This window comes from Micropterus dolomieu, linkage group LG12 (assembly GCF_021292245.1).
Source record: "Micropterus dolomieu isolate WLL.071019.BEF.003 ecotype Adirondacks linkage group LG12, ASM2129224v1, whole genome shotgun sequence".
NCBI lineage: Eukaryota > Metazoa > Chordata > Actinopteri > Centrarchiformes > Centrarchidae > Micropterus > Micropterus dolomieu.
Window position 1 is genome coordinate 27,621,707 of NC_060161.1, and position 19,945 is coordinate 27,641,651.

Consider the following 19,945-nt stretch of genomic DNA (forward strand, 5'->3'; position numbering starts at 1 on the left):
CGGGGGGGGGGGGGGGGCTGGTAGCTATGGCAATGACATGAAATGTTCATGTCGCCCCTGGCAACGGTTCATTAGCTATTAGCCCTCACAGTCCTAAGCCCAGACCTGTCCCCCCAACTGTCTGTCACAGACTCCAAAATCCTAAACTGTCATCTGGAACGCCGCTGGGGTCGGGATGAACATTCCTGAAGGAAAAGGCACGACGCTCAACCTGCAGGTCGCTCTGAACAAACCAGCGGTTAAAAGAAACCCGAGGAACTGAAATGTCAAGCCTCATGACAACAGCTTCCTGGTTCCATTTCATAAAACCCTCTTCTGTTCAATTTGACTTGAGGTCCTGGAAGAAGCAAAACTGAACAAGTTGAATTGTGATATTCTCTAACTAACCAAACGCCTGTGAAAAATGCCTGTGAACGTCAAGAGGACGTCATCAAATGTCTCGTTTCGTCCAAACAGCCCAAAATATTTAATTCACTATCATGTACAATGAAAACCGGCCAATTCTCCCATTTAGGAAGTTGGAACTGTGGCATTTTCAGTAAAAAATCAATGCTTCAATCGATTACCAAAATAGTCTGTCAGTCAACTAATCGATTAATCTTTGCAGCTTTTCCATATGAGGTGGACCTCACTTCTATTTTAATTAAGTTGAAGAAAGTTTTGAGGCGTGGTTGGAAGGTCAGCGAGGTCGTGAAGAGATTCTGTTATGATGTAGTGGATTGTTTTGAAAAACAAACGTAATAAGCTTACACAGTGTACAAAATAATACCTGCACATTCCATTACATTATTTTAAGACCTTCAGGCATCACAAAGACCTCAAGTTTACAAAAGGAGGGAAAGTTACAAGAAGTAAGGTGCGTTTCTAAAATTTTGCAATCTCAGCTGGCAAGAAAATATTTATTTTGCACCCGCTGTTTTCTGTACAAACCCTGTATGTCATGCTCGCTCTGCTACGCTGCCAGTCAAAAGCTTTGTATCAGCTTATCTTCCACCCTGCTGTAAAAACAACGATAGCATGTCCTTCAATTTGTTTGGGCCTGTGGGTTTCAATTTGGCTAAGGCTCAGGGTTATCAAGCACGCGTGTGTGTGTGTGTGTGTGCGTGTGCGTGTGTGTGTATGTACCTCGGTGTCATTCAGTGTTTAAGAGCATTCAAGACCTTTGTTCAAGCTTCGTTCCCCCAAGCAACGACTTTTGACTGTTTTGCAACAGTTGAAGCACTAGAGGAGGTATGCAAAGCGCTGTAACATCACAACATACTCTAAGCCAAGTATTTCATACGCTTTCTTGCACAGAGTCACTTTGTACATTTTGTAAAGTGGCCGTCATGGTAGAGCAACTTTACACCAATAGTGAAAGAAAGCAAATGTGAATCGCTTCTGTCGCTGAGAGTCATTTAATGGCAACATGCTGATGCAAAGTATTGCACCATGTCTTTGCTCACAGTGCACGTGCTCGTGGGGCTGCTGTAAGGGGCCGCCAACCGCAACAAACTAACAAGATATACATTGTTAAAAGGGCAATAAATGTCTTTTCTGTTGCCTAATTGATCCTATGCGCTCTCTTCATCTCCTACTGATTCAGTTCATCCTCTCTGATTTACTCTCACACACAGAATTAAAGGTGAATATCACAAATTAAGTGCTGGGAGTCATTTTACTTCCCGACTTACGTTTGGGACAGTTTGTTGAAAGCAGTGTTGTAGTTTTGTGAAAAGTAACTGAATAAGAGCTGAAGCAATTACTTGAAGATTAATTAGTATAAAAAGTATATTTTTAGATTTTTTCTTACCTTTTTTTCATGTAAAAGTGCCAGTAATTTGCTGGAATCAGCTTCTTTAAATGTAAATAGGTTCTGCTTTTCTCTGTTTTCTGTTGTTTTAACTGAATATCAGGTGGGTTTGGACTGTTTGTCAGACAAAATAGACATTTTATAGACAGCATCCACAGACGTAATGAAACCTCGCCTTCCACTTGGCCCTAACAGACAACACACACACACTCACTAGCTGCTCTCTGGCCAGCTAGTGAGTGAGCGAGTGAGCTATTTTAGGAACAAGAGGAGCCAGCTAAATAAATTTGAGGGGCAACTGCACTCTGTTGACAAACACACTGACCCCATTTTCAGGACGCTGTCGTCTCACGGTGAAAAACGATACCAACGCACAGCACAGAGTCTTGGCTCCTAAAGGATGTGAGATATCTGAAATAATGCAAATCAAGATGATAAAGGCAAATGCCAGATTAAAATTGCTTTGTTTCAGCGTAGGTTGACACAATGATCTTCTGTCCCCCCTCATTAGTGGCCAGTTGGGGCCACGGTGGGCAGCAGGGAACAGAGCCAGCGGGCTAGCTGAGGCCCTTTACTCCATAATGAATGGAGTTAAAGCTAAGAGCACGAGGCTCAGGGTGAAGCCGAAGGGAACGGTGCCAGGTAGTGCTAAGCTTCAAGGCACTTCAGTCAGGGCGCTACAATGAACACTACGCTGGTCAGCCTTTATCCTATGGCTTAATAAATGTTTTTGAGGCTGCAAAACTACATGGTGTGAGTGTATGCAGCTCTGAATAGTACACACATGTACAAATATATCAGTTTTCAAAAGTAAATTAAAGTTTAACTTGGGAATCTTTGTAACTGAAGTAACTGTATTTATTTATTTGAAATATCTTTCACATAAAAAAAAATGACCTTCACATGTTCTTTTTAATGGTTATTCTAATTCTCTACCTAATCATTTCCTTGAAATTAAAGATGGTGATGTTGGATGTGGACATGGGCTATTTGTCAAGTTGAATTTCTCTGGAGAGCTCTTTGTACAGTTTGATCTGACAGTGATTTAAGAGGGCACAGAAATCTGATAACAAGAGCTCTTTGTTGCGTGTGACGTTAGCGTTACACCTGCCAAAAGTTGTCTTACACTTGCCCACACAGGCAGGTATGAGGCCTGAGTTAGCGCAGGAGAAACTGGGCCAGGGGTTTGCGTGTGAGGAGGGAGTCCTGCCAGCAGCAGGTCACGGCAGTGAGCTGAGGCTGTTTTATGGGCGGGTGCCAGGGGACGGAGTGACCCAGTCCCTGAAAATATCCTCTCCGATGCTTTTAAGAGCTGACATTACTCCCACGTAAACAAGATTCTGTATCGCTCCCGGAGTTCCTCTCGTGAAGCCTGTTTGAAATACCCAAACAGTCTTGGGAGGGATGCGAATGCTGCGAGACGGATTCGATAAAATGCCAACCAGTCAGGACTTAGCTGTTGCTTTGTAGACAGAATCAATTAATCACAGTCTTACATAATGTTATAATTTAAGACTGACTGCAGCTCATCAGTCCCGTCACAGATGATGAATAGTGCTGGTGAGGGTTCAACTGCAGGGCGTGGAAGATAGCTTCACAACCCGCTACAAAACGCTGTAAATTACAGCTGACTGATTTGGTATTTTCCCCTCTGGATAGGTCTAGACAACAAATTGGGAAGTCATTCTGATTTATGATTGTTCATAGGACGACGCAGATTGACAAACTCAGTGGGTACGAGCAAAAAAAAAACAACTGTCTTTACCTTGACCAACCAGCAAGGCTCTTAAACCAAGAGAGAAGAGTCGTTTATGGATCATTTGATTTTTGAAATGGCAAAAACTGAAGTCAAAGAGTTTCCACAGAACCTCAAACTACAGTTTGTGTTGTTTTATATATGTTGGCTAAAGTCATTCTAAAGTTACTTTTTAATTAGATATTATCAGTAACTGTATGCATGCCAATGTTTCCCAGTTTAACTTTTAGCTTTGATGTGTATCCCTTTATTTTATTGTATCCAACTCTATTATCTTCCTTAACCCAGTATGATAATAATCTTCTTTAAATCACAATTTTTAAGCAAGGAGCGCAAATCGTAATCCAGTGGAGGTAAAATAGTATATACGGTAGGCGTAAAAATAATCATGGGACGAAAAAAAGCCATAAATAAGTTATAATGCTATAGTGTTTTAAGAAAATAAATCTACAAGTTATTGCCTTTATAGATGTGTCTGCTCATACAGCAATAAGCTGTGGCACTTCCAAAGCCAGAGGCTGTCTGTGTTTTCTTCATCTTTATGTTGGTAGCCACTTTAGTGAAGTTATGACAAAAGGAAAGTGAGACAAACACAGAACAGCTGGAGGTAACCTAAGGTAGGTAAGTTAAGTCATTTATAAAGAAGCTCAGAGAGGAAGCGGAGGGGAGGGAGGTATGGATGAGGTAGTTACCTGGCTGCCTGGATTACCTGGCTGGCACAGAGGACGGAGCGAAGGATGAGTGTGAGACAAAGAGGTGGAAAAACAGAGTGGAAGCTCCCGTAATTACAGGGACAGGCAGAGACACAGTGAGGCGGTAATAACTGACGCATCTAAGGTGCCAATGATAGTGTTCCTATCACAGGGACATAAGTGGGACCACGGCCGGGGTTTACCTCACCACAGATACCACGGACACACAGACTGGGCAGCAGGGGGAACTGATGTCAGCCATGAAAAATCAGGGGGAAAAGAAATGTCTCAATTAAAAAAGTCAAAAAGAAATTTAATAAGAAAATATATTTTTTAAAGATAATTTTTGAATAAAAACTCTGTAGCCCGCTGCTCATCTCTGATTATGGCTAGCAGCTCGAGGATACATTAGCCACTCCTAGCATAACACACCTGAATCATAGCTCGAACTGTCGGCGGTTGAGAAGGTCAAGTAGCACCAGGTTTTCACAAGGCTCTGCGACATGGATTATGATCCTTTTTTTTTACTATTCATTGTGAGTTTGACAATGTTATAGGAGTGCCATGGTAAATCAGTGGAGAACTCTTTAAAATGCTTGGGAAAAAAATATCGATCCTGTTCATTGCAAACCACTTATCTCTAAAATCTCCTACTTTTTAAAATCTCATTAGATTATCTAAAAAAAAGGTTCTTCCTAAAGCATGGCCACCACAGCTTGTCTTCCTGGGGTATAAAAATCTGAAGCTAACATATTCTTGTTTCAAACTTGATTATTTTGTGTCCTGGTCTGTGGCACAGGTGTTACCCCTGACACGTTTCTGATGTTTCAACGGCAAAACTACAAATAACTGATTTGACTGCACGTCTCAAAATGTTAACTAGCTAACTAACAATTGTACAGTTAATCACTTTTTTAAGCTTCAAGAATTTAACTGAAAGTAAAGAAAGACAGAACAAGATGTCAGTGTCTCTGCAGGATTAGAGAAAGAGAGCTTCAGCCCAGCTTTATCCCTTCACAATGCACAGAGTTAAAGCTAACGCTGCCATGCTAAAGGCAAAGTTAAACAGGAAATTAGAGCTGTGCACACATTTGTTTTGGTTTGGTTTACATTATCTGCCGGCCAAAAAATGGGTAAATATCTGCACCTGCATCGTTACAACCCACAACAATGGCATTAATGTGGACTCCAGTATGTGATTAACGTCTCTATTAAAGAACATTAATGGTAATCAGAAAGCCGCTCAGTCACATACACACACCTTGTCCCTAAAGGGGCGGATGTTCAGACCACCACCACAGTAAACTGACAAACAAAAGAAGTTGTGTTCCCTCTGCACAGGCATGCATATCATAATTGCACTAAAAAGGAAAAATGTTTGGCTTAAAGGGCTGAAGAAGTTGGTGTCTAATGCCAAAGTAATGTTGCAGGGGGAAAGGCGGAGCATCAAAGCGAAGCAGGAATTGAACCTGTCAGGCTTCCTGACTTCAAAACAAACTCAAAGTCCTCGAGGGGGGTTAAGTTTCCATGGCTTTTGTTTTAATCAGTAATAAAAGGTTTCTGTGGAAATATGGATAAAAGAATAAACTTTAATTTAGCAGCGTACTAATAGATTTTTAATCACCATTAATGCCATTAATGGTTAGTTATGCCTAACCCCTGGCAAAATGTTGCTTATTAACACATCCAGCAGACAAGGAGCAACACATCATTCACTTGGAGCTGTATTTCTGTCCAACTGACACAATTAAGACAGATTTTTACTAGGCTTTTAGCTCTGTAAAAAAAAATATCAAGATCTTTAGCTGCTCCACAATGTTCAGCAAAACAAGAGAAATGGGGTTAATGAGGACAAAAATTTCCTGAAAGACGCTAAAACGCCTTGTAGAGCTGAGGGATAGTGCATCTGTAACAATTCTCTACGGGACCTCTCTCATATCATCGTCATCATTTAATCATACAAAAAATGGACTATTGCAGTTGCCAAATTTGTCCAAAGCTAACACAGAGATGAGGCACTTTTAGAGGTAGAAGGGGTCGACACTGCTGTATTGCTTGTAAAGTAAAGAAAGGATTTTGAAAGGAACAAGATCAACAAAATGAAGCAAGAAAAGGAAGACTGAAAGACAAAGAGATAGACAAATGGGGAGTAGTAGATTGAAAGTCTAATCCTTCTGAAGTACAAACAGCCCAGAGAGGGAGATGGCATTGAGGAGAAGGGACCGGGCACGTCGAACAAGCTAAGACAGCACTCCCACCGAGCATCCAGGCAGCCAAACACTGCCCCACCTCAGTTACTCTCTGTCAAGCCTAAAGACCTTCACAAACACAGACCCAGGTTGTAAATACAATAACCCCCTCCCTGCTCCTTGTATTGACTTTCCCCTGCTCTCCGTCTCTATCTGTGGCGTTTTTGCTCGTCTTCCTTTCATGAGAGGCACAGAAGCAAAAGACAAAGTGCGATAAACAAATCTGAAGAGCGGGTGGAATGTTAAGCCGCCGCCGCGACCCGAGAGCCCCTGCTGCCTTTGTACTCGGATGACCTCTGACCTCCGGAGCTCACCGGATCTGATATGTGAAAGTGGCGGTGCAGAGGCTCGGCAGATGGAGGAGGATGATGCAGTGACTGTAACTGTTTCCTTGCCCCTTCCTGCCATTTGTTGCCCCAACCTTTAAGCTGGCTCTTCAATCGCAATCATTGGATCGTGAAATTGGATGGTTTGGCAAAAATACCTGCCAAGACTCACACACAAATCCCAGTCACACACTGATTAAGATCTCCAATGTCATATCAGCTGCTAAAGCACGTTTATTAAAGTCAATTAAAGTCGGAAAGCAACACAGATAGAGAAGAAAAGCAGATGATCAATCAATCATTGTTAGGAACTACTGAAGCGCAACAACAGCCAAGTCACAAATCCGATTGATTACAGGGAGAGAATTCACATCATCCTTATTAATCGTTCCAAACAAGCTGTTGCCCATCCTCAACAAAGATAGCCTTTTGTGCCTCTCGAAACGACAGCGATGCAGCATACTTTTGAAGGGATGCAGTGAAAGATGGATGGATGCAAAAGCATGACATGTAACGCTTTTCAGGAGGATTGCCCAACACGAACACTGTTACCAAGTCAAAGAGCAACACAGGCAAAGACAGAGAGAGAAAGGGAAGGCAGAAGGCAGCGCCTGTCAACAGTTACATCAACGCACCTCTCTCATTTTTTTGTTCTTGGATGTTTTGCCAAATCTTATTTTGACTCGAGCACAACAGAGATTGTGAAACATTAGTTAGAATTACAGACCTGGCAAACGCACAGTTCTGTATCTCCTAAACAAATACCACAAAGGTCCCTATCATTCAGGGTTTTAATTTATAGGTTGCTTTTAGGGCGGAAAGCTAATAATGCTAGCCAAACATTTGTACATGCAAAACTTAAGTACACGACTTAGATTTTTTTCACCTAACAAGAGAGTAAAGAAAAACACCACTTTTCTTCTTCAGTGTAGAGCTTCAGACGTGGTGTGAGGATATGAACTGCAATTTAAATTGACAAAGAATTATATGTTGTATTGCTGAAATAAAATTAAAATTAAAAAAACAGATCAGTCAATCAATATAAAATTTGGATCTTCAATTAATCATTTAGCTCACTCATAAAGCAAAAAATGTCAAACAAACATTGTTTCAATCAGTGTAAAGCAATATGTTTTAGTTTTTGACTGTTGGTCGGACAAAAAAGACATTTGACGACTTCACTTTTGCCTGATGACGGACATCTTTTCATTGTCTCATTATTAGATTTCGTGACAAAACTGATGACAATTCTACTAATATATCATATATTCTACAAACCCTTTCAGAAAACATGCAAATGAATGTCTGTACTGTGTTCAGACATTTTAGCCAGAGCGTCTCTTTCTGCATTCTTGACATTTGGTTTCACACTTTGGTCTCCACTGACTCCAGATTAGCTTTGTTTGTGTACACTGTGGTGACATTAAACAGTTGAAAAAAATGTTTCCTCTTAAAAGTTATGCCGAGGGTATTTCCCAGTGGCCTTCATCCCACCTGCACTAGCAAAATAGGCAAACACAGATACATGCGATTTTATGGGAATGGGGAACAGGTAGCAGAGTCTTAAATGAGGGCGTGGGAGGGGAACTGCAGGGGCTTTTCAGCTGTTACGCTAAACCTGGTATATGTGGTTTATAGGTTTCCTAATGTACTTACTGACAAAGTATTTTAGCCACTGAGGAAACTACAGGGAGTGAAAAGTGACACTGGAAGAGGGGGAGGAAAGGAAAGTGGTTATTCCAGCTTGAAAATGAGGTTGATGGCAAGAGACTGAGCGGGAAAGAGCTCCTGAGAGCACAGAGTGGCAACAAAGGTGAATGGGAGGTGGTGAAAAAGACAGAGACAAAGAAAAATCCTCTAGACCCACGACATGGACCACTAACTGAGACAGAGCAGCATGACCCGGTCACATCACACGACACACACTCTTTCTGTCTGCAGGTTTAGCAGTCGGCTCTTCACCTATCACATTTCAAAACAACGTCAGAACTCTTTTCACAAGCACGGCTAATCTCGTCCTGACCCAAATCATCAGCGTGCGTCCTTGTTTTCAGGCAAATACCTTTTGGGAATGTAAAGCACAGCGCAGTCACTATCCACTTCTAAAAATGCTGGAACATACTGATATTTAAAACAACACACACGTAAACCCTGAAATATTTTAAACCCGAGAGTAAAGTCAGAAATCTTGTTTACCAAGTTTTTTTATCTGCACTACAAAAAAAAATAAAAACACAAAACCTTTACCAGCTTGCTTAGATACTTGTGCGCAACCTTAAGCAAGACTTCAGCCATTATCTCTCTTTAGCCTCTTTGACTGGCATATTTTTTCAAGAAGGCGAACACTTCACATCTCATCATCAAACAGAGACTGTAGGTCCAGACACATGCGCAACACAGATCATAGTGACATCACATCAGGACGTAACAACACGTTTTACTACCGTATTACATTGAGTAAGGGCGCCATCAGATAGTAACACTGAACAACACTTAACACTCAGAATGAAAAGACTTAGACCCTTCAAAATATTTGCTTTGTCTTGTCTATATTTTTTATTTTTTGCCTTTGGCTCTGGGCTTTACAATCATGTTAGCACAAGTTAGCTAACAGGTGCTCTACAAACTTCTGTACACTGAGGTTTAACAGTAAGTTTATTTTATGAAATGAATGAAGGCACTTCTTTTTTTACTAAACTGAGAAAATGGAGTTACAGAAATGAAAAAAATAAAGAAATCTAGCAAGCAGAGTGAACCATTTTTGTGATGCTTTGTGCGCTGCAAAAACTAAAATCTTAGTAAGATTAATTATCTTAATTGAAGGCAAAATATGCTTGTTTTTTGTCTGACAAGATATTTCTTCTTACCAGGTGGCTTTTATGTTAGAGAATTTCACTTGTTTCAAGTTTTTTTGGCCTTAAGTAGTAAGTGAAATATTCTTGGTCTGATGGTAGATAATTTAGCTTATTTTAAGTAATATTTCCCCCATTTTAATGCTTTTTTCCCCTTGTTTTTGAGAGCTCAGTTTTTGCAGTGTGCACAGAATAAATCATTATGTGAAGATCAGCTTAAGAGTGACAAACGTTCAGATAAGTATTCCTGCAACTTATTTAGTTTAAATAATAATTTAAAAAAAAAGATTTCAATCAATTAGAGGAACTTTGGAGATAGAAAGAAAGATTCGGGCTGTGATAACACAGGAAGGGTGAGGAGGTTATGGGGGGGAGGGGGATCACCACCACTCGCAAATCAAACCACAAATGAACTGGTAAAGGATCGCCTGAGTTGTGGAAGCATTGAGGGCAAAAAGTGATAGGAAAGGGGGGCGTGAGGGGGTAATGATTGGGCGAGGATGGGAGGAGGGGGACAGAAGGGAAAGGAAGGAGGAGGCGGGGGACTCGGTTGAATTAGGGAGGGTCTAGAAACCACAAATCAAGCAGTGATCAGTCGCCTCACTTAGCGTTTCTGGAATGTTCAAGCCTATAGCACCTGCAGGTAGCGGGAGACAGCCCAACAAGTCCTGCCAAGCTCTGGAGGAATTCAAAAGAGGAGGGGGTGAGGCAGGGAAAGGGGGATTAAATGGTGGTCTCTGCACTGTGGTACCAAGAAGGTCTGCAAGTTTTCAGCATCTTTTTAGCAGCAAAAACCACCTCTAGTCAGCAATCCATATCAGCAATATTGAAGATACGCAGATCAGCTAAGAAGGACCGTCTTTTCTGCAACAACCTCAAGTTAAATTCCACTTCTGTAATAAACTTATCATCTTTAGTTTTGTTGGACTATTTAAAAGACAATCGAACATTTCAACCTGGGCTCTGGGAAGTTATAACCATATTCATTAGTTGCAGCCCTACTACAAATGATGTACACATCTAGCCAGTTTGCAAAACATGTAATGTGTTTTAGAAATGTGTATGTACTTTTTTCCCTGGCACCTATTGGTTTCTATTCAGTTCCAATCTTCATTCATTTAATGTAATAAACCAACTTGATGATCTGATCAAGAGTCTGCTAGTTACTTATCATGTAAGCACAAACATAACATGTACACATGATTTGTATTTAAAGAGATGCAACTACATACTGGTACGATCATTTAAAGCCTAAAATGGTGATGTCTACCTGCCATAAGAAGATGTCAGAGGTCTACCAAAGCATCAGTCAATCCTTTATAAAACTATCCATTTCTGCCATGAACTAAGCCAACACAACATATCCAAGTGAGTGAGAAACATGTTCTTAAAACGCTCATTTGTCACCAGAGAATAAACAATATGTACAAGTGTGTACACCCCCACCCCCACCCCTCATCTCGCATGCCAACTGAGTCAAAACAAATGTAAAGAGCACCTTTCTGAAGGATTTCCTAACTGTCCAGGTAACGAATCACTCGCTCCAACCCTTGACTGCCTCCTCTCCTTCCCGACATGCCTCCTCCCCTCTCCTCACCATTCCTCCTCACCTGTGTGTGATGTTTTCCCTGTGCCAACAGCTGCCCTTACAGGCACTTTGGAGCAGCTCCTGAAGATTATCTCTCTCTCTCTCTATGTTCACTGAAACATAATTTACAGTCAAGTTGAGTGGGGAATCAAATAACGTTAAAATAATCCATAAATATAACAACCAGGCTCAAAAAAGTGAGGTACCCAAAAGAATTGTTGTTGTGGGCTTTCGTTTGATTACTAACGACAAAAATAAAGCTAAGTAGTCCAAAATAAGCACGTTTCTAAATGTACTGTAGGTTAATTTAGCTAAATACGTTTGGCAGCAGTGCAGCTTGTAGCTTGAGATGAGTCTGTTCAGTTACCCTGAAGCAACTGTCATCATAACTAGCTAGCAAACTAAACATTGCTAACAAGCTACTCCTAGCAGCTACCAAAGCTAGCTTCTTCTAGACATGTAACTAGACGGTTAACAATACTGTGGTTTGCTAGCTACCAAGCTAAATACAAAATTCAACAGTTTTGGTCCAAAACAGAACAGTTTCTGTTGCAACAAACACATCTTAAATTTGCAGGAACATGAGCTAAGGTCCAAATGAATGGCTGCCAGACTGCTGAAATACCTTTAAAAAGTGTGTTTATTTTAGGGCTAGGCAATAGAACAATAATTAATAATTTCCTATTAAGATATTTATTTTGTTGAAGAAAAGGGACTGGCTTACTTAATTTTACTGATGCATATTTGTTGAAAAATGATGTTATGATAATTGTTTTGAATGTTCTACCTCAGATTTGTTAAGTGATCCTCTGTTTGGCATCAAGTGTTTGTCATGTTGAGACCATAAAGAAATTTTAAAACCGTCTGTTATCTTCAACTTTTAGTCAGGAGCAAAAATCAGACTTTAAATGTGAAATAAATAATTATTTGACATTTATTGTGATAATTATCGATATCTAATGGTATGAAATGTTTAATTGTGATAACATTTTTGGCCATATTGCCCAACCCTAGTTTATTTTTATGCATAGAGGTGGTACAAGCTGCCAAAACCTAGTGCTGTTTTTCAGCATTGTAACACTAATGTCTGCAAACCTCTGGACCAAATTTCTTGTAAAACGAGAGCCAGTATGAAGTGTAAGATATCTATAACAAAATAATCACATAAACAAAATAATCCCAATTTACACTTTCACCAGATTCAAAATCATTCATTATTTCAGTATAATGTGGTCTGGCTGTCTTAAACACTTTCCATATTATTCATAGAGACATTTATAAGCACATATTAAGATATACGTTCAATGAATGCTGGTGTTTTTTGCAGAGAAACAGAGAGAGAGAGTAATAAACTAATATTTTTATGTCTGTAAATTACAAATTCATCTTAACCCAACGTTATCTTATGCTCACTGCAATGCCATCTTGCAAGCTAGAGTATTTCCACTGAGAGATAAACAAGTATGTGTGTATTTAGTCATATCTGATGACACTGATAGCACCTGATAAAGACCTTTCCTTTGATATCAGCTTACAGTAGCACAGAAAGGCAACAAACTTGACATTTGGATTCAGGGCTGGAACCACAGCCGCACCACAGCGATACCCACCCAAACACACGGATACCAATGACAGCCTAGACCACCCAATAAAGTCATCTGCCCCCCCCCCCCCCCCCCCCCCCCCCCCCCCCCCCCCCCCCCCCCCCCCCCCCCCCCCCCCCCCCCCCCCCCCCCACCCCCCCACCCCACACACACGTATCCATCCACTCAGCCACCCACACACACATACATACAATATAAAACAACAGGGAGGTGGGAAGTGGGTGGAGGAGTCAATTCAAAGTCAATGCAGCTCCATCAGCTACTGAGACACAGGAAGCTTTTTGCTGCGTAATGTTCCCCGTCAGCATCTCTGTCACAGCCGACGACAACCTTACTATCCTGTCACTCGGCTGGTAGAGCAAGGCACTAAAGCTTGATTAATACTCCTGCATAGGGTCTACATAGCCATGCATACTTGCCATGTGCGTAAATATGCGGCTGGTGTAGGGTTGGGCATTGTCTCCAAAATTTCCATCAGACGATAAATGTGCAAAGCATATTTAAAATTTATAAAAAATAATGTTCTTGGTGATTAAAAATAGTCTATCGGCCCAACCCTAGGCTGGTGTAACCTTTTCAAATGTTATTGACCGAGTGGATCACATTCTGATAGCGAAACGAGTCATTTTGCTCAGGTTGTGATGGCCAAACATATTGATCCACCCAGTTACAGCCACTGGTTTGGCCACTAGTAAAAGTTACTTCTTAATCTCTCCTCCTGGACTTCACAGGTTGTTCTAACGCTGTCCGTTCTGTGTGCCAGGTAATGTTTAATTACCAACAGGTCCTCATACCTAAACAACAAAATAGGCTGTTTGTCATTTGTCTCAAAACAACATATATGACTGTTGGAAAGTACCAGCCCAGCGACAGGCATATGTGACGTGTCACGTGACGCAAGTCACATGACGTTAAACATGTGGTTAACGTTGTGAGATGGTCACAGTTTGGCTAGGTTAAAACTACTTGGTTTTGTTTGAGAAAACATTGGGATTTGGGTTATGCAAGTCACATGGCTTAACTCACCTACGTAATGTTATTTAACAAAACTTTGACTGTACATGCGCTCTTTGTACACTGTCACTTTGCTACCGTCATGCAGCCACTAGAGGTAGCAGTAGCTGTGGCAACAGTAATTACATTAGTCGTTGTTAGCCCTATATATTTGCCACAGTACTGGATTTCTCCAGAATCACATACCCCAACTATTTTGATAATACTTCTGAACTTTTACTTAAGGCAGATTTTTGAATGACTTCTATTTGTAACTGAATATTTGTATATTGAGGTATTGCTAGTGTTGTAGTATTCGAGACCGGTCTTGGTCTCGAGACTGGTCTTAACACCACTTTTTTGATGTCTCGAACTTGACCGAATTTCTACTCGGTCTTGTCTCGGTCTCGGACATTGAGGACTTGGGATTTTATTTCAAGACCAATCAAGACCATAACTTTGGGAATATCAATAAATTGCTTTTGCATTGTCTGATTTATTTGTTAACATCCCAACTTCAATTGGATGTAAAACGTATTGCTTCAAATGCAACCAATAACCCTAATTAAAAATGTGTTGTTACCGTAAACGTATCAACGATTGTAAGCATGGAAAAGGAGTGTTGAAAAAAGATGCTTCCGTTGATTTCATGTGGGGTGTTTTCATGGGAATGTGGCTCTTTCAGATCAATTTGAGAAGTACCTATGATCTCGTTCCACATTTTATAGTGTGTCATGTAATGTGGGCAACTGGTCTTGGTCTTGACTCGGTCTCGCCGTCCCTCGGTCTTGGTCTGAACTTGGTCTCAGCCCCTAAAAGTCTTAGGCTTGACTCAGTCTCGATAAACTCTGGTCTTGTTCTTGACTTGGTCTCGCCATCCCTCTGGCTTTGTCTTGACTTGGTCTCGTTTGGGCGGTCTTGACTACAACACTCGGTTTCGCTATTTTAATTTAAAAGAAAAATACGTGACTACTTCTTCCACCACTGATTATACAACACTATTGATAAAAGCGCACATGAAATGATGTTTTGTCTTTACTGGATGAACAACCCCATGGGGGTTTTTTCGGGGCCTCCTCAAAACCAGTTTCATAAAGGTCGCCAATCTTAAAGCCGTTTTGGAAGCTTTCACCCAACATCAGCTAAATGCTGTGCAAATATTTTGTAGATACAGCTCACGCTTTCTATTCTCCTCAACCAAAGATCCTCCCAAATGAACAAGAAAGAAGTTGCCTCCCATCAGTTTGAATGACACCAGTGTTGCACTGATCCTTCTCTTCACAACTTAGCCTAGCCCTTGTCATCAAAGATGGCCAGTCTATGCCTCAATAAAGTATTATTTTAACTTCTCTGTGTTCTTCCTCTATTGTACGATTAGTTAATGTTCTTCCCCACAGCTGCACTCACATATAGGGAGTCGTGAGTGTCTTGTGAAACCCACGTTTCTCCAATATGTGACCTTTTTATGAGCTAAGAAAACATGTTTTCAGATTATCCAATTTTTTTTTAATGGTGTGTTTAGCTTAAGTAATTTTTTTATCAACCCATAAAGGATCGCTTAACCGCTCTATTTATATACAGTTAAAACTTTCATAACACACTATAATGCAGTTGTAAGCAGAAAGAGACATGTTATTAAAGTATCTGACAATAACTATAACTCAAAATGTCCTTATGTCAGTTTAAAACTACATTAAATTGAGACCTGTGAAGATTCTCAGTCATTCAGGTCATTGTTATATAAGAAAGGTTAAAATTAAGGGCAACTGGGCTTGGTTGAAGATACTAGACCAGTTGCCCTTGATTTTAACCTTCCTTAGATACATTAAATTCTGTTATAAACCACTTTCTAAATGTTTATATAGTGTTTATAAATGCTAAATAGGGAGGGTTAGAGTAAAGTGTTACCAATTTTGGAGATGGTGAGCATGGTTTTCATTGGAAAATGACATTTTGGTTTGAGGGTTCTGATGTTAAATTTTTTTTTAAAAACTCCACAAAGTGCGATAGAAAGCAATATAATAATGTAATAAGTGCATATATTGACATTGGCATTTCAAGTAATAGTTCAGAGTTCAGAGCCGTTTAAAAATGCTCTATGCCTTCAAACCTAATATTAAACCTAAATTACAATTAAAGTGTTTAAAGCTTGCAATTTGTGATACTGAGTGGTGTAAAGAAAGAAGACAATCCCTGTTTGCTTGCACGGTCTTGCTGCAGCAGATGTCTCCCTCAGCAGTGGGCTTGTCTTGGATAGGTGTGGCTTGTGGGAAAAAAGGGGCACGTTGCCCTAATAATCTCCTTATCCTAAATATTCATCAGCGGGGCGGACTTTGAAATGCAAATGACTGAACAGGCCCACTCAAACATGAACTGCTTTTATCGGTCCCTCGGGCTACTTATAAATGCAAACTATAAACCAAAGCTTTAGGTAAAAAAGCACCCACGCAGTTTGAAAAGTGTTTGACACAAATGTTGGAACAGTGAACGCACCTGGAACTTTCCGTTTATATAAAATGACACTAAAAAGTACCTCGAAAAACTGACGGAAGTGTGCGTAAAGTGTTGGAAGAGTGTCTAAAAGACATTCAGAAATATGTCTCCTCATGCGGCAGGCTGAAGACACCCACAGAGTGACGCATGGAGGATACATGTAAGAGACCTGTGCAGAGTGCAGGTATGAAAGTGCTTTATAAGCACATAAACGCATAATTCATGCAACAAGCAGATGTTTTAGTGTTAAATTGTACTATTTAAAGTGGCTTTAGGCAGAGAGGTCTCGCCGTTTGGCCACAGTATCAGCAGAGCCATTTATGTGCAAGAATTTCATGAAAAGTATGTTCTCCAGCAATTACACATCACCATTCAAAAACAACACATCCAGCTTCATCGTTTATATGCTGTATCGGCGCTCTAAATATAGAAGTGGGGAGCCACTTCAGCTGGAGGAGTTTAATAGTAAACAAATGGGACTTACTCCGTGCGTGGATCTCACCGCCAGGGCGACTGCTATCACACAAATCCTGCCGGAGAAATAAATATTATCGATAGTGTGGCTTTTCCCCCCAGTGATTATCTGGCAGGTAGCTGTGCCGGAGCTCGGCTAATAATGTCGCCCACAACACTGCGGGTGCTTGCAAAGCCGAAAACTAACTTTAAAAAAGTAGCCTACATTTGAAGAGAAAAAAAGGCTTACAGGAATTTCATTTTGATCCAACTGGCAGAGAGGGAACCACAGCTCGAGACCCGATTCCCCTGTCTTCACCAGCAAGGCACTTCAAACGCGCTCATCGACTGCTCCAAAAAAAACCCTGTCATCTACCCGGAGACAGAGAGAAAGAGAGAGATAAAGTATCCCACCGCCAAACACAAACCGGCCTTTATACAAACACACACACACCACACACAGCTTCAATGATTAATCCATAAGCAGCACGGAAACCCTCTTCGTGGGTGATTTCATAAACTGCGAGCTTATCCAACTCACCAAAGTTGCAGCGGTGAAGTCGCTGCTGCGCTCTCCGGGTTGTTGCGCTTCAAATCAGCAGCGCACCACAGCAGCACGAGAGGAGGGGCCAACGCATGTCATTCATGTCTCCATACCTTTGGCTGCAACAGAAGCTTTTCACCACGCCAAACAGTTTGGTGCAGCAAAGGAGATGCTTCTAGACCGAGGAAGTCGCTACTGGGCCATAAAAAAATATAGCCTATAGCCTATATAACGTTTAAAGATACTATAAAGCCTTTTGATGCTTAATTGTGAGTTTGTAGAAACCATTATGAACTTATATATATTTTTCTTTTTCCTGTGCTATCAACATAATACTCCTAAAAAGTTAGTTTCTCAATAATTACTGTAGTTTAAAGTAACATTGATGCTTTATGCAACATTAACCATAACATCCATGTAATCCATGTAATAGTCCTGCCAATCTCTATGAAGACATAAAGTCTGGTACTAAATCTTTATTTAATCTCCTTTGCTTGCATGATATTTTTGTTGGGTATCGCACATTTTCAATAAACTCAACAGTTTATACACAGACATACAAACAGATTTTCTTTTAAGGTAAAAAAAAAAAGGATCCTAATAAATAAAATGCAGGACTTTCTTTGTGTTGTGAGGGTCACATGTTTCTTAAATTTGAGTTACAATTAAAAACATCTCTGTCCTGATCTCTGTTCTTAAAGTGGTGCAGACACTGAGTTTCTCAAGTTGCACAGTCCTCTTTTAGCTCTTCAATGTTCTATTTTAGTCCAACTTGACCTGAGTGAGCCCTCAGCTTACAACACATTAATTTAAGAGATTTTGTTGAAGGTGCACTCATGTTCCTGTTTAAATCTTATAATGTATCGATAAAGTCATCTTTGTTTTTGGCTGCAGTGTAATGCAGGGATCCTTCCTGGGACCTTTCAAACTTTGCACTCTGATATAGGAATTGTATGACACATATTGACATTGCCGCATGAATCAGTATATTACTGACCCTAACAATATCCAAACCCTAACCCTATTACAAGAAAAAAATGTATCATTGGAGGAGTGTTAAATTGATTTTACTGCTGCCTGTGCACCACAGCCTACATCCTAAAGGCCTATTGACTTGCCAAAATAGTTCAAACATAAGAAGCTCAAAACCTTCTTCAGAGTAACCTATCACTGATTCATTAAATTTGAATTCATAATCATCTTTGCAACTCACACACTATCTAGAAGTACCTGGAAATATTAGAAAGTTACACTATTTTTTGAGTTGCCAGATCTTGTCTTTGGCCAGTAATGAAGCGACAGAAATGTGGTGCCTCACACACTGCAGCCTCCAAAATGTTGAATTAAGTCTGGTGGGCATGAAATCAACTAATACATCATGATGCATTGTTATGGATTAAGAGGTGAAGTGGCTGAAATGAGCCCCATATGTGGGGACATTAATGCATGAAAGTTTTTTAATCCAGTTATATAAAAGGCTATATATTATTCTGAAATGAACCATTCTGCACAATAAGTACGTTTACTTTTGGTACTTTATGGATATTTTGATACTAATAGGTCTACTTATGTTCTTTTGCTTAAGATTTTGAATCCGGGACTTTTGGTACTTGTAACAGAGTATTTCTACATTGCAACTTTAACAGAAGTAAAAGAACTGAGTGCCTCTTCCACCTCTGCAATATTGGCTGATTTTTAAAATTCTGGTCTGCAGCTGCTCTGAAAACAGTAAAACAATTGTTTAAGCCCTCTAAAGCAAAAAAGAGCTCAAACAAATAAAATGCAAGTTGGGAGTGAAACATGTAAAACAGGTCAATGATTATTAAGTCCTGGTTACTTTACAACTACAAGTCTCCATAAAGGATGTAATCTTTAAGATGTTGGAGTACTTTCAGGACGGATTGTCATAGACATTAAATATTTCATAATAAACTGTCATTATCATTATAAGAAAAATGTATCTGCAACTTAAATGTCAGTATATTTAGGAAGTGTAGATGATCTCATCCATATAGTTTAGGCCTATTTATAGTCAGCGACTCTCTCTTGACTTCATAAGATAATGCAACAGTAAAATGAGAAGCACAGAATGATGTCGGGCTACTTTGAAATAAGTTTTTGAAATATTTTTTAATAATCTTGCTTTCTTCCATTCTGCCAGCAGCACCCATTTGTCCGGAGTCAAACGTGGGTATTTCACCTTTGGTAATGGCAGGAATGTAACGTGTCTGGGCCTATAGAAAATGTCAAATAAAGGTTTATGTCAAAGCTTTTTTGTGCAGCCTCGGGCGTTGGGTAGGCATGCAGGAGGGAGGCACCAAATCGTTCCGCGAGGTCCTAGAATTAGAAATTGGGGAATAATTTAAAACATTAGAAACAAATCGTCATGTGGACTGAGATGGCACAAATCGATCGACTCTGTATGACCAACCTTTAAGGCGCAAGTCACGCAGATGCGTTATTTTAGATGAATCATCTGTGTTGTTTAGGTGCACGGGGGTGGTATCAGTGCGCACTGGGTATGGAAAGTAGATCCGCTGGGCAGGTTTGCAAGTCGAGGAGAGAAAAAGTTAGAGGGGGACTGCAGAGGCGCACGGTGCCAG

The 19,945-nt window shown here is 40.3% G+C and overlaps 1 protein-coding gene across 1 annotated transcript in view; it reads right to left on the bottom strand.

Annotated features, from left to right (window-relative positions):
- Positions 1 to 17,368, bottom strand: part of col4a6 (collagen, type IV, alpha 6) — a 145,542-nt gene extending 128,174 nt beyond the window's left edge. The window contains exons 1-3 of the mRNA XM_046064304.1: positions 17,340 to 17,368; positions 17,049 to 17,170; positions 16,830 to 16,875 (exon numbers count right to left, since the gene is read on the bottom strand). Of these exons, the coding sequence (XP_045920260.1) occupies positions 16,830 to 16,875; positions 17,049 to 17,059 (57 nt within the window). The 5' untranslated portion in view covers positions 17,060 to 17,170; positions 17,340 to 17,368. The remainder of the gene's footprint in view (positions 1 to 16,829; positions 16,876 to 17,048; positions 17,171 to 17,339) is intronic.
- Positions 17,369 to 19,945: the final 2,577 nt, after the last annotated feature.